The 27716-nt window shown below is 39.3% G+C and overlaps 1 protein-coding gene across 1 annotated transcript in view; it reads right to left on the reverse strand.

Annotated features, from left to right (window-relative positions):
• The window catches only part of PTPN13 (protein tyrosine phosphatase non-receptor type 13), a 97647-nt gene extending 72110 nt beyond the window's left edge, over positions 1 to 25537 (reverse strand). Inside the window, exons 1-5 of the mRNA XM_009641369.1 lie at positions 25423 to 25537; positions 15987 to 16156; positions 10554 to 10619; positions 7895 to 8080; positions 5042 to 5135 (exon numbers count right to left, since the gene is read on the reverse strand). Coding sequence (XP_009639664.1) covers positions 5042 to 5135; positions 7895 to 8080; positions 10554 to 10619; positions 15987 to 16156; positions 25423 to 25537 — 631 coding nt within the window. The remainder of the gene's footprint in view (positions 1 to 5041; positions 5136 to 7894; positions 8081 to 10553; positions 10620 to 15986; positions 16157 to 25422) is intronic.
• Positions 25538 to 27716: the final 2179 nt, after the last annotated feature.

Below are 27716 nucleotides of genomic sequence, written 5' to 3' on the forward strand. Positions count from 1 at the left end.
CCAGCCGCAACACTGAGCCCTGGGGTACACTGCTTGTGACCGGCCTCCAACTGGATGTAACTCCATTCACCACCACCCTTTGGGCCTGGCTATCCAGCCAGTTTTTTACCCAGCAAAGAGTATGCCCATCCAGGCCATAGGCAGCCAGTTTCTCCAGCAGAATGCTGTGGGGAATGGTGTCAAAGGCTTTACTAAAATCCGGGTACACTACATCCACAGCCTTTCCCTCATCCACTAAGTGGGCTGCCTTGTCATCGAAAGATATCAGGTAGTCAAGCAGAAACTGCCTTTCATAAACCCATATTGACTGGGCCTGATCTTCTGGTTGTCCTGAACATGCTGTGTGACAGCACTCAAAATGATCTGCTCCACAACCTTCCTGGGCACCAAGGTCAGACTGACAGGCCTGTAGTTCTGAAGAGTTTATAGCCATCCATGGCAGCACTCCAGTTATATGAGTTGTCCCACCACATTTCTGTGATGGCAACATCTTCCTGCTGCACAATGGCCTCCAATTCCTACTGTTTGTTGCCCATGTTGCGAGTATTGGTATAGATGCACTTCAGCTGGGCTAATGATCCCACAACTCCTCTGAGGGAAGAAGTCTTAATTCCTAAGTGACTTATCGCAGTTGCTACTATCCCATCAATAACCTTTGCATCTTTGCTGCCACTTGGATTACTATCTGCCACTTCTTCTGAAGTGGCAGACCAAAGGACCTTGCTAGCACACCGTCCCCAGGCTTATTTCTAGCAAGCCTGGTTTCATCCCCCTCCCCCTTCAAATCTAGTTTAAAGCTCTTTCAATGAGCCCTGCTAACTTCTTGGCAAGCATCCTTTTTCCCCTTTGAGACAGGCGTACCCTAGTTTGCCAGCAGGCCTGGTGTTGTGTAGGCCAACTCATGGTCAAAACCCCCAAAATCCTGCTCCTCACACCAGCCTCGGAGCCAGGTATTTATTTCCTGGCTCTTCCTGTTTCTTCCCTCATCACTCCCTTTAACAGGAATGATAGAGGGGAACACTACTTGTGCACCTGATCCCTTCACCCTTAAGTCCTTAGTAATTGCCCTCGGAACTCTTGCTAAGGTTTCATCACTGCCTACTTGGAAAACCAATAATGGATAATAACTTGTGGGCCTTACCAGAGCTGGAAGTTTTCTTTCCATATATTTAACCCGGGCCCTAGGTAGGCAGCAGACTTCTTTATGAAATGGGTCTGGTCTGCATATTGGGCCTTCTGTTCACTACAGAAGGCAGTCCCCCATGACAATGACCTGTCCTTTCTTCTTTACGGAAGCCGTTTTGATGCAGCGCTTAGGCTGTCTTAACCTTGGGAACATTTCAGCTGTGAGAACCATCATCCTCACTAAGGTTCCGTTCTACTGGCAGAGCTTCATATCTATTATGCAAGGGAACCTGGGAGGTTGAAGTTGTCACAGGGGAGACACATCTGCTGCACTGGGCAGGAATTTGCTGCAATTTCCTCTTGCTTCCTAAATTTTTCTATTCAGCCATGTGGAGAGCATCTCAAGACTATCTCATTAATAACTTGTACCTTCACAACCAGGCTTGGAGTGATGCAGGCAAAATAACGTTTGCACTGGAACAGTGATGCACAAACATTCATTCCCTGTGGTGCCACACATTATCTGTAACACTCTACACATGCATGCAATTTCAATCAACTTAAGTGAAACAGGGGTAAATGGATGAGGACTATTCAGCCAATTTTATAGTCTGGGGGTTTATCGTGCCCCTGTACTCAGTGCTGGTGAGGCCGCACCTCGAATACTGTGTTCAGTTTTGGGCCCCTCACTACCAGAAAGATGTTGCATTGCTGGAACAGGTCCAGAGGAGAGCAACCAAGCTGGTGAGGGGTCTGGAACACAAGTCATATGAGGAGCGGCTGAGGGAACTGGGGTTGTTTAGTCTGGAGAAGAGGAGGCTGAGGGGAGACCTTATCACCCTCTACAGCTGCCTGACAGGAGGCTGTAGTGAGGTGGGGGTCGGCCTCTTCTCCCTGGTAACAGATGATAGGACGAGGGGGAATGGTTTGAAGCTGCGCCAGGGCAGGCATTAGGAAAAAATTCTTCACCGAAAGGGTTGTCAGGCTCTGGAATGGGCTGCCATGGGAGGTGGTCGAGTCCTCATCCCTGGAGGTATTTAAAAGAAGGATAGATGAGGTGCTTATGGACATGGGTTAGTGGTGGAATGGCAGGGTTAGGCTAAAGGTTGGACTCGATGATCTCAAAGGTCTTTTCCAACCAAAGTGATTCTATGATTCTAAGTTCACTCATTTCACAAATATTATATGTAGTAAAGATTATGTTTCATTAGATCTCTTGAGACAATAAAATGTTCCCTAAAAAGAGAAACCTTTCAAAAAGTGATTTTTGACTAAGGTTGCTTAAAACCCCATGGTGAATTTATTTGTTGATACCAGCTGAGCCAGTCTCAGAGAACCCTTAACTCTGGTTGTTCTTACCCGACCCAGTGATTTCATAAGCACAAACACTGAAGGGAACCTGTTCTGCTTGGCACCCTGGAAATCCTAGGCAGAGCCAGAAGGCAAGTGAGCACATAACAGTGAGACAAACATTCAGCTTCACAGCCTTACAGAGATTCAGAAACTGCATCGTAACTGAAGTTTTCAGTAATTAAATTAAAAAGCAACACCTCTCAACCATCTCAGAAGCAAAGTCATACTACTAAGCAATTAAAAAAAGGCAAGGATAAGAGGAAAGAATATTCTAACCATGATATTTTTTTCAAGTCAGAGGATATAGTATAAAAACCATAATTAGATAATCTAGTCTATATCCTTTAAGTTAAAGACATAGTCCTTAGAGAATGTTTCAGATATTACAGGGATGTTATTCACCCTAGGACGGAGCCAGAAAGCCATGGAGATACTGGCTTGAGCTACTACATCAATCTCCAAAATTTAGTAGAACCTAAAACAAAAGCTTTTTTGTTAAGATATACTCAAGACTTTGGGGACTAACATTACTTCTGGGGGGAAAAAAAAAGATCTGCTAAAAAGCTTAAACAAACTTGTAGCTAAGAGAAGAACAAAAGAAACCCCTCAAACCACACAAACATTTAAAAAAAGAAGTTAAGGATTTTCTAAGAAAATTAAAAGCAAACCAACAAAAGACTGTTCGGTTGTGTTAGTGAAAACGAAACTAGAAACAACAAAGAAAAGAATAATCAGGGTTGCTAAGGCAGAGTCTAAACAGAGTTTAAAGACAACCTTGCTATGTCTCCAAAACTTAACAAATACTCTGAACATTATCAAAACATGCAGTTTATGATGATCATGGAATAAAAAGCAGAATAGAGGATGGAAAGAGGGTATGGAAATGACAATGCTTGAGGTAGTTAGTACTGGCAAAAGAACAAACGTGTTAAGAAAATATGAATATGACAACATTGGAAATTGGGAAGAATAGGGTTAAGGAATAAACTAACAATTTAACAATCAGAACAATAAGGTTCTGGTACATCCTTTATAAAATTGGTGGGAACCAGGGAAATAATTCATTTTAATTAGCTCAGGAAAAAAGGCATTACATGGTTTACAAATCCAGTCAACCAGATTGGTCCAGTCCCAAACCCCGTACTCCTACAGATCTTCCTATTGCTACAGAAATATTCTGAAAAAGAAGAAGAAAAAAAAGCCAGTAAGAAAACAAAGCCCCTAAGAAACCAGTCAGAACAGCGCATTTGTGCCAGAAAACGAAGAACAGCTTGTACCAGAAACTGTTCCTAAACACATAGCACTGTACTGGAAGGGCTGGCAACCACTTATGTAAGGTTTTTATATCAAAAAGTAGCTTAATCTAGGCCTCATCTCAAAAGAATCAATAAAGGATGACCACCAATGGCTTGCCAGACTCATGTCTAACTTTTGCAGTTTATTTTGATTCCTGCAATTCACTGCACTGTTCCTTGACATAAAGCTAAAAAACAGAGGAGCAACTCAAGCCCATTGGCAACATAACTTTGTTACAAGTTTACTGGTGTTAAACAGGCAGAGAGATAATGCTAGCAGATGAAAACACAGTGTTGCTAACACTTACTATGTTGAGTATTTGTGGGTGATGTTGCATTCCAGCACTCACATACTCCATTTACAGATAAACATTTTAAGGCAAGAATGGTCTCACCTATTTATCACATCTCACTGCCTGCATCATGATGACTTACGAGTGGTCCAAGCTGATGCTTCATAAAACGCTCCTACCCAGCCCCACAATTCTTCCAGAAAAATAGGAGACCAGTATTTTGGAAGAATACATCCTCTTGTCTGAGAAGCCTAGCACAGAGCTGATAATGCCAATGACCTTAAATAAGGACATCTAATGAAGTCATGGCCAGCATCAGCTGTCAACCTACATCACTTTATCTCTTTTCCTCCACAGTGGCAACCGCAATAGTCTGACTCTGAAACAGTCTGTACCCTCCCTGCTTCCCCCCCCTGCCCCGCCGTTTCCTCATTCCTTACTTCCCTGAAGTACCAGTACAACCCTACCTAGCCTCCATGTCCACCTCAAACTGTCAAAGCAGAGCATAACTGTGATGGAACATATAATATCTCTCTTCAGGAAAAAAGAGGAGGCAGAAAAAAAAGCTTTGTGTGCAAAGAAAAAAATCCAGGGCTGCCTGGGAAGCAGGGCAAGAGGCTGTGTTCAACTAGAGAAAGCAGAGTCCACAGGAAAGAGGAAACTAAGAAAAGCTGCTGCTACCTTCAACTGAAGATTCCGTTTCCCTTTCTCCAGCAACAAAATTTTTGGCTGAGAACTTTTAACACCTGTTTCTACCATCAGGACTAAACCGGAAAAAACCCCATGTATTTTCTTGAAACAATTATTCTCATGTCACCATCGCCAACACTTAGTTAGACACTGAACCATCAGAGTTCTGTGAACATCAGCAAGTCCTCCACTATTCATTTTCTTTGGCCACAAAATCTCACCCAAACTTGGTCTTCCACAGAGCTGTATTTATTGCCATAACCCTTACTGCGATGAAGCACTTACCTGTGGGAAGTCCTTTTCCCCTCAGCCTCTCTCGAATAGCCTGGCTCCTGTCTGGCTGCAATTTTCTATCTCCATTGCAAGAGAGTTGATCCACCTGCAAAAAAGGCAGTAATGTAAAGCCAAATATTGAAAGAACTCACATTAGTATGAAACAAGTGTCCATTACATAAATGCACAACGTAAGTCAGTGCCAAACAGTTAAGTTCAAGTTCAGAGTGGAAGTTCAAACTTTTTTCATAAAAAACAGGTTCATCAGTGAGAACATCCCCTAGAATTATCCATACTTGAATAATCTGTTAATTATTTTTACTACATATTTGGTCTACTTTTTTCCACTAAGTGTAAATTAAGCTCACAAGCACATAACTTGAATACATTCCACCCCTACAGCAAACTGAAGAGACAGCAACTTGAAAACCATGCAACATGACTGGAACCTGGATTGGTCTGATGAGTTTTCCGTGTAAGACGGTTGTGTAACTGTTTTTGTGTAACTGCTAATTTTAGGCTGATACCTCACACAACTTATTACACATGTAAAATCTCATTCATTTGTGAGAAGTCTCTTCTTTAGCCCCTCAGGCACATTCCTTCTGCATGTCAGGCTTAACTACTTCCATTAACTTTCAACTTTTTTCTTTTTAAAAATCACTACTTCCCTAAAAAAAAAAAATTTTTTTTCACAAGTAGAATCACTCAGAGAAGAGCTTATTTGCTACAACAAAGAATCTATACTGAGATCTTTTGATATGGTGGGAATTGGTGTAAATTGGACAGTGGCTTAGTTGAAAGGTGGGAAGGAGAAACCAACCAGCCTTCTACCCATCACAGTTACAGTGCAACTCAGTTAACATTAAAAAGACTGAATCAGTCTTATGCTGTATGTCCCTTTACAAAGCGTATTAACATGGGAAGTGAAAACATTCAAACCGGACCTCTTAGCTGTGCTTCATAGACCACTAAATGACCAGTTATACAGCTAAGACATCTCTAGTCTTTGATAAGGCCAATCAAGGAGGCACGCTGATCTTCGAATAGTAAGTTGTACTATGGCTCCAAAAAACCAATTTTATATGTTTTTCTTATTAACTTAAAAATTTCAGCACACATACAGAGCACTAAACATGAAAAACAGCAGGGATGGCTAGCTAAGGTGCACAAAACCACAGCAGCACAGCTATGTTGTCGTTCTGTCAACACTCAGTTCTATTCGGCTATTTTGTTCTTGTCTTCTTGCAAAGCCAATGCAGTGACACGTTATGAACTAAGTTAAAAAGGTTACTGGCAGAGAAATGTAGAAGATTAGCAAAACTTCAGTACTGGATAACCACCAGTAGTCCCGCTCCTTCATTACTAACATGGTATAGGAGACAGGAACACCCTTGCTGGATTCAGCTCTCCACTGGATTTCAGTACATGCATTTGGGACCACTACTGCTGTCTTTGGCAGGCCTGGCTAGATTAGGCTGTCACACTATGCTCAGACTCCCTCCAAAAGCCTGCCGACAAGAACAAGATGAGGAAAAGCAGAAAGTTTGCTAAGCAGAAAGGGCCATTAAGAACTTGGGAGACTAATGACTCACTCTCCACAGTGGCTGTTTCTATAGCTTGTGGCCCAATTTAAAGTTTGGATCTTTATTTTAATAGCTTCACTGATTAAGGCCTTGTAGGCCTTTATTTCATTGAATCACAGACCAGCTCCACTTGGCAACTACACAAGACTTCAGACATTACAGCAAGGAGCACCAAACTGACAGACATAATCTCACAGACTAGACAAATGCTTTGTGGAGCTCAGGCTCAGCACTATTTCTGGAGGCCTGTCCTAATCAGCTGCTGCCAAATATTAAGACAAATGCAGGGACCTCTCACCTTGTGCAAGCATTTCCAAACCAGATTTATGAAGAAACTATCTAACAATTAGATAATAACCATTTTTTTTAAAAAAAGGGAAACATTATTAACTCAAACATTTTTCTTGCAATTACAGTGCTGCGTCTCCAGACACCAATTTTTACATTGGCATGACTCCTATGAAATAAAAAAAGAGGAGTTTCAATGACATAAAACCGGATAAAATTCAGGACAATCATGGGATATCATTCCAGCAATAATAAACCACTTGGCATTTGTTATAATTATAAACAGAACACAAGGAAAGCAAGTATTGGCCAGAGAACAATCTAACAATATTGACAATTCCTGGCCTTCCTTTCTGCTCAGAGCCTTGAAATTATTTAACTATTCTGAAGCTGTGTTGTAATGGCTTTGGTGAAGGGATAGGTTGCCTGTCAGGAATAGTAACTTTGCAAGATGAGGTCATGTAGTTTCTTTCACTTCTGAAAACAGTTTAACACATTTGTTATCATTAGACAATAATGCCCTCCACAATTATCATATCCAAGAGCTGAGCAGAAGTACAAGAGAATTGGCACACTGCCTAAAAAGTTCCTGTTAATAATCAACTCCCCAGAAGTCAAGCATAACTATAAAATAAAATTCACAGCCATCATTTTTGAAGCATTTCAAGTAGCAACAAGTCTAAGGCTTGCCCCAGAGTTCATGATCTTTTTCATTCTCCCGTTTTTCCCTACTTTTCTTTCAATGAAGGCAAAAAGATCACAAAATTATCTTACTCAGAAACAGCAGTCATGAATGCATATTCCAGGAGCAGTTGTCAAGTGCACAAACTGTTAAAATGGGAGAAAAGCAATTCTCTCCTTTCAACACTCACCCTTATCAAAATTGCGACATAGTAAAACAAGAAGAATGACTGCAGAGTGACTCTGAATTAGCACCTTTGCTCTCTTCCTGCTCGTCTCTGTTATTCCCTAAATGCTGACACAGACTTACCCCAGACAGGCTTCCCAGAACCAGTCTGACCAACTGTTTCACGTATGAAAAAGACGGAGCACAGTTACTGTTCCTTATGTGGGCACTGCAAGCATCCAGAACAGTCCGTACAGATACACGGGCATAAATGACATCTTCACACATGCCAAGGAGTATGCTGTTGAGATGATCTCCAAGTTTGATAGGCTAGTGACAAATAAAAGCAGGAGGGATAGGACAATCAGATTTAATAGTGACTTGTGGTAAGCACAGAAACAAAAGACGTTCCACACTGTAAAATAACTATTCACTAGACTTATTGCCTATGTGATCTGAGTGCCAATTTGAAGTCACCATCGAAGTGGTGAAAAAATAGCGGCTGTAGATCAGGGAACAGGCATTCAGCATCTAGATTCGATTCCTACTTTAAAACAACTTGGTCCAAACAATATGCCTGATCTGTAACATCAGGACACCAATGCTTGCCTTTCTCAAGGGCTAATGACTAGTGAAAAGGTTCAGAGGAAGTTTTCTTTGTTGTTTTGGAACATTCTGCCAGTCACAAACATACAATTCAATCCTCATTACAATAATTCTGTAACCCTCTGCCTGCTATGCTCATTTTCTACAGTTCCTCACCAATATTTTGCAGCAGCTGTGTTAGCATTTCCAAAGTCCAGCAGCATCATCAAAAGTATCAACAAAAACGTAAGGAATAAATCAGCAAAGCTTCTGGTTAAGGAAGCAGAGCTTCATAGCTGCAGGACAACACCTATACCGTTAAGAACAATCTAGATTTAATTCTTCTCTACCCATTCAGTTAATCCAGCACACTGTACATGGAATATCACTCATCAGGGTATGCAACAGTCAGCGGTAACACTTGTTCTCAGATGCCGCAGGCACTTGGGACTTCAGCCTTCTGATCTGCAACTCTCCCAAAGTGGGTGGTTACCCATGAAGTACAAGCATTGTCGTGCTTTTTGCATCACAGAGCACTTCAAACCATTACAATCTGCCAGTCTTCCCTGTTTTAGTACTCTTAAACTGTACCATTTAAAAAAAAAAAAAAAAAAAAAAAAAAAAAAGTATACTGGACCACCCTGATGTAACTAACATAGGCTTTCCCCATCTATCTGTTTAGCACTTCTAATTAATCATAAAAATCACTCTTGTATTCAACCACACCCACAGCAGAGCAGCAATTCAATAACCAACAGAGGCAGGCAAATATGGAAAAAAAAATGTTTTTAAATGGGAAAATCTGCATATGCAAATTAACACTTAAAAGTAATGACATGCACAGACTGTCCTTTTGCCTCCACTAACTTCACAGGGCAGAGGCGCCACATGAGAACATCCCAAAGATAAATTCTAGACTTTGTTCCCCCTTTCTTTCCAGGCATACCCCACTATGCTGTCTTTGGAAAATCAGATGTTAGATCAAAAGGTAGAGCACTCCTTCCCACTGTATTACCGTGAAACTATTGCTACAGTCTAATGCCAAAGGAAGAGACGGAGAAAAAGGGAACTAAAATTCATGCTGCTCAACACCTACCTCTACCTACCTTAAGTCACTCTCCTGTTACTACTGAATACTGTTCCTTTCTTCTCATACTAGACAAGGAGAGCAAAGGAAGGGGATGGCTGTGTAAGAAATTACTGGGGCTTTTGGGACAGGCACAGCAGACATTACAAGTAAGTATCCATAAACCAGTCATAGCTTCAAATTTTCTGACTTTCGCATTCAGGCAGCTACTCCCAAATCAGTACAACCAAGAATCCAACTACCTCTCTGTTAAAGAAATGCTAGGAACTGAACACTTAAATTGCCAAAGAGACTTTCAAAATTTCATTCCTTACCTGTACATGTAACACCAACTAGCAGGACTGAACCCAAACATGAAACAGAAATAGTTTTATCTCCTTGAGCTGCACAATATCCTGCCAAATCCCACAATTGCCAAGTCCATCATTAAATGCTTTTTTGGATGCTTTTCATCTTGTTTTCACTCTTTTAGATATTGATTTCTAAAAGTTTAACTGGGGGCAGGGAAGATGATGAATGACATCATCTTCAGTCAGTTTTGGAAAGACAGTCTAGGAGTTCTGCTGGGTGTGTGAAATAACACTATTGCGCAATAATGCGCAGCTCTAAGCAGTCTGCAACTGTGTCTGCATTGACTGACAAGTCAATAGCAAGACTCTACTCCCTGTTCCAAACGATTCATACCCTTTCTTGGCCATTGTGTAACGTAAGTATCTGTATGTGCCAAATCCAGACTCACAGAAGCTACAGCAGCACAGAGAACGCGTTGCCTTATTATGAGTAAAGCAACAATGCTATTTAAATATTCGTTTTTATATAAGCCTAAACGAAAACAAATAATTTCCTCCTTTGTCAGCAGCTTCAACTGTGATCTTTCAGCCTGTGATGCTACAGGATAGGCTAGCCTAGATATATCTTCATGGAAACTAACAGAAACGTAGTATCAGCACCTTCTTTCCGCAAGTCACCATGACCTTCACACACTCCACAGAAAAAAGCTCCAAGTACAGGAAAGAAATCTCACTCTTCGGTGTCTCATTATGACACCCTGCCACGTTAACTCACATGCAGATTTAGTCAAACTATCAAGTCTGAAGTTGCAACATTAAACGAAACCAAATCTAAATTTACCTGACTTTGAGGAACTTCATGGTCAGCTCCCCAAAAGAGTGCCATACCGAGAGAATAAATATGGACCTGTCATAAGACACAAGACATTTGTCAACTCATTGATCAGGACTGGAAATGCAAAGCAGAACTTTAAAGTAGAGCAATTAACTTAACATAATTTTGCCTATATATATTCCTGGTATTCAAGCTCAGTTGTCTTTCAAATTGTTCTTCTCCTTTGTCATGAGGGTCAGAGAAGCAAATCCTACTGCTACAAAACCTACTGCTTTTAACCAGTGCCTCGGTCTTCTCCATTCAATTTTAAGCTTTCATCTCACATTGAAGCCAGAAGCACATGTAATCCATGTGATCAGCCTGGTGTGAGGTACAGACTGCATGGTTCTGTCCAAGGATCCTTAAAACTTTAGTCTGAAGGCAAGGCAGACCTTAGCAGGTTCAAACAATGGGCTACTACTGTCAGGAAGTCACCTTAATCTAGTATTGATACCTTAAGATACAAATACATTAATTATTACACATAGAAATAACGATTAATAGCAACATTAATGACATTCATATATCATTATCATATTAAGCCCATCGGGACAGGGAATACAGCTTTTACATACTGCAGAATTAAGAGCACAAACACATACTGCCCCTGTAGGTGACTGTGAAAACAAACCAGGTAAGTAAGTGCAGGGAAAAAAAGCAGGTTTTCTGGACTGCGTAAGTAACATACACTGGTGATGTCTCTTCCTACCAAGTTATTACTAATATTTGTGCTACCTAAAGCAACAACTTTATTAAATAATTGAGCAGGCAATGAACAACAACTACAGGGACAGGGATAAATTAAAGTGATTTACTTAAGTCAGCCTCTCCGCTAACTAAAACCAAAACATCTTAAGTCCTGGGTATATATATTAACTGTCCAGACTTGGGTACTTCATATACAAATTTTAAAAAACTTAGGTGTAAATTGAGTGTACAAACATAATGGATGAAATGTAAAAGCAATCATCATCTTCCCATACTAAACATGTAGAGTTTAAAAATCACACATCTAGAACTAGGTTAAGGATGTACAAGAGAATTCATCTCTGTACTGAAGAGTCTCTTAGCCTGCTCAGGACAACAAAACAAGACTCAGAGAAAGGATGACACATAAATGTTTTTCTTTTTAAACCATATTGCTTGAAAGACATTATACCATTATTGCAGTGTGCCAGGAATTAACCCCAAAACACAAGTATGATGTATTTTTTTAGATTTGTGACAGAATAAGGAAGTAATTACTAAACATACTTAGAAGCAACATGTTATTAAAATTGTTCTCATAAATTCAAAGTGCTTTATTAATTTAAAATTGGAATTCAATGTACTCAGAGAAGCACTCAAACCTTAAACTTCTCCCACTTAAATCTTGTGTGATGGTCTCTGTCTAGCACAGTGTATGAGTCAGCGCAGGTCAGAAAGGTTTCCATCCATATAAAGCAGCAGTGATATACCAGATGCTGCTGACACATGGTTACTTGCTGGTACGGTTCAGTCCAGCTGACTGACAAACACTGGAGATGGAAGAACAGGGTCAGCTGTTGTGCATCGAGACACAGATGTGCAAGAAGGATATTCAGGTAGAGAAAAATAGAGAAATTAAGTTTTTCTTTGTGATGAAGCTGCAGCAGAACCATGGAGGATTTCTTCGCAATCATGCTCAGAAGGGAAAATAAGGAGATAAATTTTGTTGCCAGCGGCATGTTCTGGCAGGACTGCAGCGGTGTTGTACACAGATGCAGATGAAACACAGCTTTATGCTAGACACAAATATGTAGCCAGTATCCTCAGGGGTCCCTTCCAACTCATTCTACGATTCTAAGCTTCAACATAATGGAAGATATTTCCCAGAGAAGTGCGTTGTCCTTGACAAAATATTATTGTACAACCCTACAATCAGACCTCTAAACTAAAACATGCTACCCTACTAATCTGTCTGAAAACAGCTTTCAAAATAAAAGCAAAGTGAAACAGTTTGTGATGCAGTACTCCAACTCCATCAATGGTATCTCAAGCTTTACATTAACTTAAGGATGTTTTCCAAGTACAGCATTTAAGTTACTTGCAAACCACTACTGCACAGAAAACAAAAATGTATCCACTATCTATCAGTTAAACTCATTTTTGGATTTTAATGTAATGCCTACACATATATCCTGCAATGCTCTCCTACTTCATGCACCTTGACTTCAAAAATCAGATAGTCATATTGCTGCTTGACTGGTGTTTGACAGTTCTCCTTATGAATTCCTAACTGCTTATTATAGTTTGACAGCCGTAAGTTGTGTCAGACAGTCAGAAGGGGAGAAAAAAGAAATACCACAACAGTCTGTTTACAAGATCATCACTGCTTCAGGTTTGTGCAGCATTACATCAAGTTCTTTACATAAAGAAGTAATTCCAGCACGGAAACTAAGCAAAAAACATCTATTGAAAAATTGTGTTGTAAAAACCCAAGAATTTCGCTAATGTCAAATTATCAGTAACTCATAAAAGTATTTACAGAGCACAATACTACCTAATAAGCATTCATATTTAAAATACCCTTCTCTCTCTCCAGATGAGGTAATCTTTAATTTAGAGGGACATAACATGCACCTCTTAAAAATGAAAGCATTTATTCAAAATTTCTAGTTAATTTTTGTATTACAATACTTCTAATATTTTCCACAATATATGAATCAACATCAAATTCATTTCCCAAATTAATCTTTCAGTGTAATTTTGAACAGTTTGCTTACTCTTATTTCCAATAAGCTTGCAGTTACCTCAGACTTATCGTGGTGTCTTGGAATCGAAAGGGTATTCATCAACTGATCATGATCATTTTTTCTAATATTTATCCTTGAATACACTGTTACTTTGTGTTAGCAAGTCAAGTCATAACTTCAAGAGACGAATGCAACCCTGCCACTGTCTGTTACAAGGCCTTCAGAAACAAGATGCTTTTCTGCCTTCAGCAGCTTTCAGACATGGTCAGATTTCAGAAGAATAATAACCACTGTACCATCCAACACAGTTTAATACAAATGCAAAGGGAAACAGACAAGAAGAGAAGGATGCACATATAAGCTATTTAATCAGCCCTAACTAACTTCAACTAATAAAGCCATAATAGGAAAAAAGTTTTTTACAAAGCTGTTTCAGGTAGCTTTCTCTTTCTGTGTAAGCAAACAAACCCACAAGGACTGATATGTTTGAAGCATTTCACACAAATGTACCATACCGTGTAGTTCCAAACTGGGGGATTATAGACAAGAATTACAAATATTCTGGTCTTTTTTTTTTTTTTCCTGATGCATTATCAAAGATTATTTTTACATATACTGGTATAATCCACTGCCATCATGAAGACACTTCAATTCTTTGTACGCAGTGGTACATTTCTAAGAATCCATCTGGAAGATCTCACATGAATGAATGCAGGATGAGTAACTCACAGATCCCGTCTTTGGATTACGGGTGTCCTTCACTGCACCAACATGACTACCACAGTGGGAGAACAGCTGTGTGATTTATCCACAAGTCTTTAAACTGAGAACAAGAATGGTAGCAGGAGGTTTTCCTCAAGTGTTTTTGTACCATCCCAGGCTATCAGAACAGTTAATTCCGCCTTCTCCCCAGCCCCAGTGTACACTAAACACATGCAGAAATCAAGTAGAGTTCAAACACAAAACAGATTCATTCATCTCAAGCCCAAAGCCTAATGCTAAAGCTGAACACCACAAGCTAAAGGGGTTTATTTAGTTTCCAGGTGACTATGAGTAATTTGCTTATGTAAAGCCCAAGCTCGTCTATTTCCACATCCAATTGTTTCTCAATAAAAACAGCAACACAGCTGCTGCGGCCTAGACTCTCACTTTTGTCATCACCTTCCAGCAAGCAAGGCCGTAATGATATAATGAAATAAATTCACACAGCCATAATTGGAGAGGATTAATCAGCACTGCATATGAGCAGAATGCCAGTATTTGGTCATCGCCTATTGATATGCTCTGTGCTGGAGTTTACAGGCCACAGTGGTCCCTTTGAGCACTTCCTTCCTAAAGATTAAGAAAAGAAACATCACAGCATACTAACAGTTCTCTATCTATTTCAAGAAGAAAAAAAGTAACATACTGAATGAGTACTGGCACAGAACAAAGAATGGAATCAGCTCTGACAAAGGTCACAAACATGTCATTTCAAAACTTTTTTCCTGGCATTTTTAAAAGCCTGTTTTGTATATTAACTTCAGAGTTGGTGTTAGTGTCTTCAACAGTGTTGTGTCTCTTGAAAGAAGATAAACAATTCCAACAGTGACTACAGATCGTGGCAACTGCATCCTACATAATTAACATCAATGCAAATTTGGGATCAGTGCTATTTTTAATTCTCTATTAAAACTTTCAACCTAGGTTGCTAATTGCTTTCAGTTTTGTCACAGATAAAATTATATACATATTTTATTATACCATTAATTTTGACTATACTGCAAGGCAAGAATTATGTCTAAAGGGCTTGTGAGTAACTGAGGAAACAGTGATTTTTGGTAGGTATTCAGTGATATAGTCCTAAAGAAAACCAACTATGTACAATGTTTAGAAGAAAAAAGCTGCAAACACAAAATATCCAACACAGAAAAACATATTTTAACAATCCTTGTGTACACAACAGCAATCGATGCCAATACTTTCCTCTGGAGTGAGAGCATATTGCTATTCCTGGAGGAAGACTGCCAAATGTCATAATTGTTCCCAGATTACAACACCGGCTGTGGCTAGCTTCCTTCTCTAAGGATTATTGATCCAGAGAAGCCAAGGAGATGGAGACAGAACTCAGCTTCCTCTTTATTCCATCTCTAAGTATCTTTGTTGACTAGGCCAAGGGAACGGTTTTCTGGGGAAAGCATTACCATTTGCAACAAATTATTGTTAAGAAAACATTTGAGAAGCTAGTCATTTTGACTGTGCATATCAATGACTCGGAGGAGATCACATACACAAACCTTACCTGCCTGAAGAGCTACCCTTGGGAAGAGTTAAAAAAGGAAGGTGGAAAGGAACAATTTTGCACACAACTGAGGAATACTTATGTTTATTGAAACAAACTTTTGCTTTTGAGATGAGTGCAGTAATATCCCGCTTTTTGAAGCCCTGGACTCCTTGAGTAATTCCTTTACTTACCTCTCAGATGCATTTTGCCAAAAAAAGTTCTTCATAAGTACACACAACCATAATCACTATTCCACTTTTATGGAGAAAAACAAAGCAGGAGGGTCCCTCCCCCCTCTCACAAAACAAATCAACACATACAAATCAAGAACCACAGGGAGACAAAAAGGACAGTTTAAATCTATTCTGTGAAGGGATTAACAGCAAAAGACAACAGCTGTCTGCCAAGGAAGGGGTACTGTACCTTTTCGACATCTGACAGAGATGATAAAGAATGGTTCTGCAGAACCTCTGGTGCTGTGAATGCTCGCAGGTCTTGATGGGCAACATTTTCATCAGTAAATGATATGCTGCCAGATGGAAGCAACAGGAGAGACCATGGAGAAATGATGAATCCCAGAGCAGTAGGATCAGCTGTATTTAAAGGGAAAAAAACACCCCTGAAATTAAAGCAATGTTGTTTGATGCCCTTGCTTGATGTTGTTTTATTTGCTCAAAGACACATTTAGTATCAGCCTACACATTGTTAATGGAATAGATTCCTGCTTCCTTTTCCACCTGTGGTGCTTCATAACCACAACAACTTCAATTTTAATCATGCTAGGAGTAACACCTATCTTTTTTGACTATTCTTTGCTATTATTCATACCTGCAAGCTTGGGAAGAGCCTGCTAAAATACTCACAAACTCTCCTGTCCTCAGGTTATTTCATTTACGTTACAATCAACATATAAAATGATCACATTTTGTAGTGTACATGCCATTAAGGCTAATTCCTACAATAAGAATGGAGTTAACTGCTGTACTAATAAAGCACTGCTGCAGCAGCAATGACCTGAAGGGAGAAGACAAAATTAGAGGAAATACTCCTTATTAGAGTAGCTGACTGCACTGGACAAAACAGAAAATTTTTGGGGCACAGAAGTTCTTTTTAGCCTAAAGAAAAAAAATATTTCCAAAGTGAAAAGGAGTAATTCTAGGCAGCAGTGGAAGTGGGCAAAGAATAAACCCGAAACCTTAGTAAGATCACCCATTCAAACCCTGTAAATAATACTTGGAACTAGCAAAACAAGCCCCAATATCGAAGAACCAAAAGTGACAAAAAAACCCTCCTACATCATGAATATGCAATTTGCTGGCCAGGTTTTTGATGTCTGATAATACATCAGCTGTTGAACATCTGGCCACAGACCTACTGAAAAAAAAAAAAAAAAAAAGGAGGGGGGGGGGGAAAGAACAGGCCACATGCAGGGGGGAAGGTGTTAAACCCCCAAATCTACCTTAAAAGTAAAAGTTAAGTAAGTCAGAAAAAAGACCATTTCCCTTGAGTAAAAATACTTTTTTCCACACCTCAAACAGTAAATCAGTTCAGTTTCACTGAAGGAGGCATAAACTTTTATCTAAGTAAAAATAAGTTATCTTATTTTTCCACAGGCAAAGAGGCAGTTGCTCTGTTTTCTGCTACATGATATCCTTCAAATGCGTGTTTCCTCAGATTTTTGGTGTAAATCTTTCTTTTCCCTCTATCTAGTAAGCAACAACAGCAGAACAGTAATTTCCACCACTAACAACATTTTCCACTATCCTATCAGCTCAAGATGTTCCCACAGTGCTGGTTCCTCTCCTGTTCAATTATCTTGTAATCTAGAATATTTCTAATCTCCTAGGAAATGTATTAAATTACTGCTTGCAGGTATCAGATGTAAAAGGATCTACAAAGTAAGTCCTTCAATTTCTTCAACTCCCTTTCCTCCAAAAGAGCTAAGAAATTGCTTTTAGGCTTTCTATATTCTGTGATACCAAAGCAACACTACATTAATAACTTGGTAGTACAATTATCCAGAAAAACATTCCCGACTTTCAGATTCTGAAGCTCAGGAAGTTTCCCCTCCTAACAATGTGTGCAAGAGATACCATTCAGGAGAGAACCTAGTAATTCACTTTTCAGTCTAAGACTAACATATGCATTTTTCTGAACATACCTTAAACCTCTATCCAGAATTTTGCTTTAAAAAGGAAAAGAGACTGCAAACATTCTAGAAACTGAAAAAATCCTACGGAGCCTATTTCAAGTAGTTATTTCAAGTTGTTTAATCACCTTAGAAACAAAGGAGTTTGTTACAGTTTTTCCAATGGATTTTAAAATGCCAGTGTGTTTTGCTGAAAGCCAGCATGACAAGCTTAGGATTCACAGCGCAGAACTGTTTTCTCCCTGCTCTGTTTTTTATGACTTTCAGGAGAGGCTCAGTCTTCTTGCCTCAAGGGAGCGTATTTCTTGTTCTGGCTTTCTCCCCTGGATCCAAAAGAAATAAGTAATTGATGGATGGTATCTCTGATCATGTCAGCTAAACCAATTTAAGCTGTCACACAGAACTGCTGAGCTCCCCATGGAAACCAGAGGTCTTTATCACATACAAAAAAAAAAATAATGCCCTAAACCACCCTAAAAAATACAAAATACAAAACCATACATGGTGATACCTCTCTTACGCACAGAAGACAAAATCTCAGAGGGTCTTCCTATCCTATTTCAGTAAGTAAAATTGTGGGACAAAGCAATATATGTTACTTGAACCTACCAATGTCAATATAAGCTAAACTAAATAAAACATACAGCTCAACTAACAAGATGTACAAGTTATCTTTCTGCCGCTAGACCTACTCCAGCAACTTCAAATACTTCCAAATATTGAGTTTACTAAGGTGATATAAAAAAAATAAAATCCAACCAACAACCAAAGAATTGCATTGCTGAGCTACTTTAACGACATTGTATAAATTTGGTCAAAAGAAGAACTCTAAATTTTGTGCAAACATTAGTTACCAATCTTTACATCACAGTACACATTTTCCCTTTTCCCCACAGCAATCCAGTCGATCCCTGGCTACAAAAAGATTTAAGCCTGGAATCACTCTCTCTAATGGCCACAACAAAATATCTGTTTGATACAGTAGCAAAAATAATCAATCATGTCCAAGATCATGGTTTCACCACAGCAAGACACTTGGCATGAAGCAAATGACACTACCTCTCTCTACAGGCACCTTCTCTTAGCACAGTCAACTTCAAAACCAGAGTTTAGAAATATCTCATATTGTGAAAAAGCCACCAAACACGTACATTTAAAAATAAGATGAGCTGAAGAATACTCCCCCAGCAAGAACTTTAAACGGCACATATGGCAAAAGTAGTAGAAATTGACTTCAATCAACTGAATTAAAAAAAGATTTAATTAAGAATGAAAGTAACATTATCTGTTCCTCCCAGCCCCAAGAGAGGACATTTCGCACTACACCTCTAACCCCACTTCCTCTGAAACAAAACAGAACAACTGTTGTTTACTGTTGTGGCAGTAAGTTCAGATGCTAAACAAAAGAAATGTAAAGATGGAAAGACCCTTCCTATTATAGGTACGTAAGAAAATATTACATTATATAGCAAAACATTTTTAGAAAGAAGACTTTTATTGGCCATCAACTTCCAAAAATAACCCTGCAGGTAACTAGCATAATTTTTACTAATTCTGTGTGTATATGCCACTGGTACAAAAAACCAAAACATTGTAAAATTTCTGCTTAAAAGCCCCAACTCAGGAACTTTAAGTAATGTGGAGGCTTTACCCTTAACGTTTTGTACAACAAAGACTTTCAATGCATCGGAACTCTTCATATTCTGAAACATATTACAGAAACAAGAGTTAATGAGACAGAAACACAATTTAGTTTTAAGAACAATAAAAAAACCCCCAACCATTTAGCCTGAAATCTTCCCAATATTAATTTAAACAAACTTTGTAGCATATATTTGTCCCCTAAAGATGTAGATGATCCACATAAAATACTTCAGATCACAAAGATTGTTGAGTGTGGACGGAAGCAATGTACAATGACCGTGATTAAGTTTAAGTTTAGGAATAGGGCTGATTTTGGCAAGGTCATTTTGTTGACATTTTCTTAGCTCCCTCTTTTAGTTGCTTTTAACTAACATAGCGGATCATAATGCCTACATCACAACTTTGAGAACCTAATCTACCGTTAAAAAGGATGAGAATAAAATAACTCATTCTCCATTTTCTTCCTTAAGGCACATACCACAAACCAAAGTAACTGTCTCAAAGCTGCTACTATGCAGATTTAACCTAAGAAAAATATTTTTGAGTAACTCTACTCTTACCCTTTCACATGTTTGTAGCATGGGGGGGAAAAAAAAGTAACAAAGACGCAATGCATCAAATAGCTGGGGACCACAGGAAAACAACAGGAACTAGTTTCCAGTCTTCTGTTTAGGCTTTCAGAATAATTTACAAGAGCAGTAAGGGAAACATACTCCCCAAAATACAGGGGGAAATGACAGAAAAAGAGATTCAAACCCCTCTTTCTAAAAGCACTGGAATTCAGGATATGGCTCCTGGTCAATTTTCTACCCAGTAGGCTTTAGCTGTGCTAGAGCTGCCAGCCTTCTGAGGTAACTCCAGAGCTATGCAACTCAGTAACAAAACACTTCTGAGAGCACAGTGAATCAAGCAGTGCCAAGACAGAGACAAATCGCACGGTCTTACTCAAGGCGAGAGAAGGAACTGGTTTTAAATGCAATAAAAACTAAAATAATCTTCAGCTCCACAGCATCTGCCAAACAAATGGCAGATGCTGACTTTTAAGTCAGTCCTTTACACAGCTTAACAGGATACAAGTAGCCAAAGATCAAAAAACCCCACCACGTTATAAGAGACAGTAAGTTTAGGTAGAAATTTAAAATTGATCCACTTTGCAACACTGATGGCAGATAATTTTGAATTCCCAAGCTACACACACAATTCAAGTTCCTTCAGTTTTGTTTATGACTACTTCTCTCTCAGGCGACAGCCATTAGCAAAAATGGTCTGAAATGATGCACATTTCAGCTCTTTCAGGACACAAAAGAAATACCTTAAAAAAAGAGCACAGAGCAACCCAAAAACATACACTAAGTTTTTAACACTCGTCTCATCTTCCCCTTTGCTTCGCTCTATAGCCTTCACTGAGACAAGGAAGGTTTGTCCTAGCGCAAAGGAATGTGAAGATTTTTATGCTTAGGCCAGGTTGGAAGCAGGCAGACCAGCGACGCATCTCTAGACAGGCCAGGATTACGCCATCACAGGGGACCACTTACGCTCCAAGTCCTACTCTGTGGAGCTGGTGCCACACGTCCCTGCATGCCTGGCGTGCAGGGGAAGCAGCGTTGCAGCGCTTCTGCTCCCTCTCCCTTGGGCACAAAGGGATGGGACTGAGTAGAGAGCACTGATGCGATACTGAACCACCTGGAAACCAGCAGCACAGGGAGAAACACTGAGAGGCTAACTGAAATTTACTCTTTCCCCAAGAATACCGGGGGAAGAAGCAGGGTGAACGATTAGTTTCCAAGATCTCCATTGTTGTTGAGATGCTCCCTGGTCAGCATAACACCACACTACGCTTTACTGTTGACCACACTCAGCAGAGAGTTCTGGAAAGAGCACAAGTAGTAACCAAGCCTCACTTGTGCTGGATTATTTAAAAAAAAAAAAATAAAAAAAAATCACCAAAATCCACAAAGCTTGATCTCTTTCCTTCTCAGCAACTGAAAGATCAAATGTTACCAGAAGGTGAAAAAAAAAATTGTTCCTCAACAGTTACTGGTAAAGGGAAAAAACGAATCATTAAACACCTGCCAGCAGGGAGTGGCTGGAGAAGGAGGATTTTTTTTTCCCCCCTATTGCGTTTTCCCTCTTGTCTCAAAACAACCCATTTCTCCCTCCACCCCAACTAGGTCTATGAATACTTGGGACCCACCACTAGTTCCCCTCAACATATTTCACACTTCGCTTACCTTCTTTTCATTACACTTGCCCAAGCTAAGCAGATGCAGTAGTATGACAGTCAACAAGATTTACGAGTCCCCAAAACCCACAATTGTCCTTCTTCACATCCACTTTCAGATTATATCACTTTTCTTTACATGTCATTTCCCATAAACAAATTTGCAAGGCAGTCAATTTGTGAAGTCTTTGTTTGCTCAACCTGCCTTTCTAAGACTTTTTCCCCTTCTCTTCCTCGCCCTTTAAATACATCTTGACATAAGGTCCAACTATTTTTAGAATCCACAATACACACTTTAGCATAGGAATGGCCTAAGTGACATATGAAGTCTTTCCCACTTCAGGTTTTGATATATCTTTTCCAGTTAAACCTACCAAATTAGAGGGATGCCTGGTTTATAATTCTCAGCAGCAGAAAGCACAGCGTGCTCCCTACACTTACATGCTCACATTTGAGATGCTTCACTTCAAAGACCTGTTCCTTTGACCTCATGAAGTACTGAGTACAAGATACAGCATGTCTGAAACAGTTGATACACCCTCTCAACAACAAAATAGTTATAGCAGATAATTAAACAGATGTAAGAGAAGGGCAGGTCTGGTATCGGCCTTTTCAAATCTCCAAATTAATCTCAACGTCACTAGTACAACTGATGTCAGATCTGCAACTGAGTACTAGATTGTCTTTCTCCCCTATTTAACAGCTTATAATATGCTGACAAGATAGCTACCAGAGCTGATCTTCTAAATCAGTGATTAGATATGGGGCATTTCAATCTAATCTTTCATTGCTTATAGTGACTGAAATCAATTTGTAAAGTATTTTTAAAGAGTTCAACACCTGTTAGAATTGTAAATACAAATAGGCATAAAAATATGCACTTTTCTGTATCAGTCACTGAATTAGACATGATATGTGCTTAACCACGTAAGACATGGATTTTTCATTCTGTGCTTCTTTTATTCACTGCTTTGATAGATAAGAAGATAGGCTCAATAAAAGACATTTATATAGATATATAAGACATCTATAAATCAAGAAGTCATCAAATCTGTAACAGAAGCTTCATTTGGTCATTTTCCCTAATTCCCTGAAACTAGTTTAAGTAACAATTGAAGAACACATCCTCAGTTGATGGAATAATAACAGCAATTCTCAACTTCAAACAGACTACCAAAACTCTACCAAGATTACATAAATAAACAGTTACTTGGGTTGGTAATTCCGTTCAGTGTGTGTGGTCGCTGGGCTGGTGTGGGGAGGCTGTTAACAGATGGCAATTTAAGAGTTTACAATTTCCATGGCCTTTTTATTCCCCTCATTTCAGAGCAGTTGGACCACGGATTGCTGAACAATATGCCTTCTTTTATTTTTTTAAAGAAACTTAATATAGGAAATGCTTACTAAAGCTTAGATTTTGTTACAGAACAACATGTTCAGGGACTCCAGAGCTATACAAGGAGGAAGAAAAGAGCATCTCTGAGACTGGTCAGAGCTGAGCACGCTGTGAACCTGCAGAAGCTAAACGCTTGCCTCATTGTTCTCTGCCCAGGATCAATTGGTCAGTTCTGAAAGATTTTGGAAACTCACCCTCTGCCCTAGAATAGCTCTTCCATGCTGTATGCTTGGTCTGAAATTTGACCAAGGAAAACGGGATTTCTCTAGGATTCTTCATTTGCTAAAGTCCTCCTCAAATAAAGAACAGAATTGAGTCAGACAAACCCACATGAATCTCTGCATTCTCTTGTTCCAATGTCTCTGCAATGCACCTTTACAAGCCAGCATGGAAACTGATACTCAAGATGACCAAAAAAGGTTTCTAGATTGTTTCCTTAGTGAAGCCAAATCTTCATTAAAGACTGTCTGCTTATTCTAATCTTGCTGGGAGGAATTAGATCGCCTTCATCAACCTTAGCTACATAGTGAAGCACTTTCATTAGGGTGTCTCTTGAAGTGCATTTTACCACAGGGCTATATCCCAGGTTAATTAATAGCATGCAACTGAAAATAGTTTGCTGAACTAGCAGAAAAACAACTCAGTAAAACAGCTTCATCTCCAAGAAGAGACAGATTCCTCTGGCACTGATTTTATCTGAATTTGTGTTTTAGTCTTCACTGATAGTAAGTAAGTCCAGAGGCTTCTGCCACCTTAGCCAGCCTTGGATGGCACACATTCCCCTACCCTAAAAGCACATACCGGAAGTCCTGGGGCAGATTTCCATTTTGTGCTCTCATCTTACAGTACTTGTCCTCTGAAGGAAGGCTGATTGTGTTCTCATTCTCAGTGCTTGCATGTGGCTTTCATAGTAATTACAGTAACTCTTTTCTGCACTACTCTTAGGCCAAGAAAGAGTGAGCTCTTATTTTCAGTGGAGACTTCCATCCTGAAAAGGATTTAGACCTACGATAATGTCTTAAGTGGTTTCCTACTATATACTCATGTTATTGTGATCTTTCAGGTGGATTTCAAGATGGAGCTTAGTGTTGATTCCTGTGGAGTGTAGAAGAGTAAACCTCTAATCATTCAAGATGTCTCTTTAGTCAAGGTCTCACTTGGTTGCAACAACCTGCCCTCTTAAAAAAAAAAAATCATTCCTCTGATTATCTCAGCAAAGAGAGAAGAAAGAAGATGCCAGCTTTCCTCTTCTTGCAAGACGAGAAGCAGAGGGACAGGACAGTCAGTCAAATTGCAACAATAAACTCAGCATTCCTAATAGGGAACGCTTCTTACCAGGCTGTGAGCTCACTGGCAAAGGGAAATTTGTACAGGATATCAAAACTACTCATAATCTGCCTACCAAAAAATATTTCAGAGAAGTTGATAAAATTTCATATTTATAATGCTAAGTCAAGCTTAATCAGAAATCAAATGCCGTATGGCAGTTTCTGCCCACATCTGCCGCCTTTGGCGTCTTTGTGAAGTATCCAACAGAGACCACTTTCAGAGGCTGTACAATGTACAAGACAGACCTAGTGTCTGACTTGACAGATTGTCTAAACCAAATCTTAAAAAAAAAAAAAAAAAACCAACCAAAAAACCAAAAAAATCAACCCCCCAAAACTCCTGAATGTTGAATCTTGATGAAACTGTAAGCCAAACAGATGCAAAAAATATAACAGATTTTGCCCTCAATAATGACAATGTGTCCCTTGCATACTAATGTGGCAAAACAATGGCTATTTTCAAAGTGTGAGCTTTTGATTTTTCCTGAATAAAACTGAACAAGCTTACACATGCATGCTTAGATATAAGGAGATGACCCCCATAAATTTGCTGAAATGCTAAGATGCATCATGGAAACATATACGCTATCTGAGGCCAGGTTAAGGATGTCACTGAAGTTCAATATTTGAGTTAAGCCTTTATTGCTATAAAAAGCAAAAAATGGGGGGAAGGGGCTTAAGGATTTGCAGATTTTAAAGAAAAGAAAGGAAAATATAAATCTCTTCAGAGAAGACTGGTCATGAGCACACTGTACTGTAGCCATTTCTATGTCCCCTTCGGGACCAAAGTGCTCCAAATGGTCTCTTATTCATAATTTTTTCTGTTTCTATCTTATTTCAATGAGTCTAAAACAATGCAAAACTCTGTGGTAGCTTCCTACTAAAGTGAAGTTGTCATCACATGAAACTGAACGTGCCACAAGTCCTGACAGAACATGAAGTGATGTTTGAAACATCCTCTGGGCTGGGGTGCAGCTAGGCACTTTACCCAAAGACAAGCTAGGACCAAACTATTGTTTCAATTTAGAGCCTAGGAAGAACAAGGGAGTTTACTTATATGACACGTAAACATAACCAAGACATTTCCAGTTCTGTATATATCAGTCTTTAAAAATGCTTACCTTTTCTGAACAGTTCTTGAAGGCTCTCTGCACTTTGGTTCAAAATAGCCCATATTTCCTCTTCTTGCAATGGCCCCCCCCGAACCTCCAGAGCCTCTGCCAGTGACACATGCATGTTACCTGGGAAATGAGACAGACTGATTTAAGAATATATAAGTTATTTTTCTCCTTGCATGTAGTACTCAAGTAGTAATAACCCACATTCAACTCTCAGTCACAAAAATTCTCTAATATTAATAGAGCCCATCAAATACAAATGCTACAAAACATTTGCCATCACAATAAAGAAATTTGAGCACCTGCCATTTTGAAGAACACCACTTCAGGTGGGTTAGGACAGGAATGATCCATATTAATATTGTAGGCTACTAAACTGGTAAACTCAATAAACTGGCATTAGTCCATATGCTTTGGGCAAGAGTTTGCCATGTTTAAAAAAAATGACAGCATGATTGGTAGTTACAGGTTTATTAACGTAAATCAGCTATTAACATTATTTTGACAGGTTTAAGTCAATCAAGCTGCTGTTAGGAAAGGAAGCTCTTCTTCCAATATATTTTCACAGGGCTGTTTATATTATCTCATGACCAAATAATAAGCAGCGCTGCCTGCAAACATGCAAGCAAGCAAGCTAGCTGTGGAACTGATAGCCACCTCCCTTGTTCAGCTTCTTCATACATTTTAGAAAACAAAGTAAAACTGTTAGTGGTGCTCTACATCCCCAGAAAACAAATAAAGACTTCCTTCCCCAGCTAAAAGAGGTCAGGCCTTAGTACTTTTTTTTTTATTAAGAGTTAAACCATTTTCACCATACTACAATATGATAATCAGTTGTCCAAAATCAAAACCATTTTGAAAACTGAAGAACACATCCCTAAATATTCTGGCAAAGTCGAAGCTTCACCATTTTTGTAAGCCCAGGAACAAATTAATCATGCATCTACTTAATTACTTCAGCTTTCTATGGACACTAAATGTTCTCAGATTGAGCACTCAAACCAACTTATATTTCTGACTGAGATGCAGCTGTAGTCGCTTCTCTCTCAGCTTCTCTCCAAAGCCCAAAAAATAAAATCCTAAGGCAGTGAGCTGCAGTAAGAGCCTAAGGTATATCGTCAATCATGAGTTTGCTAGGTCTCAAAGGCTCCAAAGTTGCTGCTGGAAATGGAGGAGACAGTTCCACAAGCAATGCATACTGTCCCAAGATCAGTAACTGGTATCAACAGCTTTAGATGATCCAAGTGTACTGGTGAAGGTTCCTCCTCCTCCCTTGCAATCAACCAGCCAGAGCCTCCCCATCAGCATACAATCCTGGCTCAGATGTACAGTCATGGACAATAATCTAACAATTTGCAAGGATGACAGGCTGACTAGCTATATTTAGTTTCCCAACTGTCTAGGCAGTTTCACGCCTTCCGTGTTTTCTTACTTTCAGATAACCAGGCCCATACCCATACAGTGGCAACATAAAAGGCTGAATATCCTGCAGTTTCTAGCTGAAAACATGGGCTTTGAAGATACTTGCGGAAGTACTACCCAGATCCTTTTCAACTAGAATTCTATACCACGCTATTGAAAAAAATACATATTGTTGGCTGCATTTTATCACAGACAGCTTAGTTTTTCTTACTTCACAGCTTGCCAGTTTTTAGAACTCAATTATTCTGCATATTTACTAAGCCGGATATATTTTCAACAATTAATGTTCAAAAGTCATCATCAAAAGATAACAGAAAGGAAGACAGAACCATACCACATTTAAATGAAAGACGAAATCTGAATCCCTGAAGACAAAAATAAATACATCATTCAAAATGGAAAGCCAGGGACCAATACAGACTTGGAATAAATGAGTGGAAAGCTAGAGATAAACATGTTTCTAGTCGGTATGAGATTCACATACACTTGGCACAGACTGTCTAGTCTATTATCCGTACCAGGGAATTTTGTGATTTCATTGCACTGTCTCAAATTTCAGTATGTACATCTAGAATCAAACCAGATTACTCAGATTAAAAGATCTCATCTTACCCTACAAACTGAAAATATATGACCTGCAAATGAAAACTTTTTGTGCTAAGTATTCTAAAGGAAGTATGCCGAGCGTAATGCCACCAAGAAAAATTCCCTGCCCCAATCCTTCTCTGCCACTCCCCCTTCCTCCAACCTGCAAAATCCTGATTCCTTTCAGCTATGATTGAATAATAGTGTGGACTGTTCTGTAGCAGATACATTTCCCTATTTAACATCACTACAGAGACCATAAGCATGCCCGCTCAAACTCCAAAACACAT

Source organism: Egretta garzetta, unplaced genomic scaffold, assembly GCF_000687185.1.
Source record: "Egretta garzetta isolate BGI_Z169 unplaced genomic scaffold, ASM68718v1 scaffold856, whole genome shotgun sequence".
NCBI classification, from domain to species: Eukaryota; Metazoa; Chordata; class Aves; order Pelecaniformes; family Ardeidae; genus Egretta; species Egretta garzetta.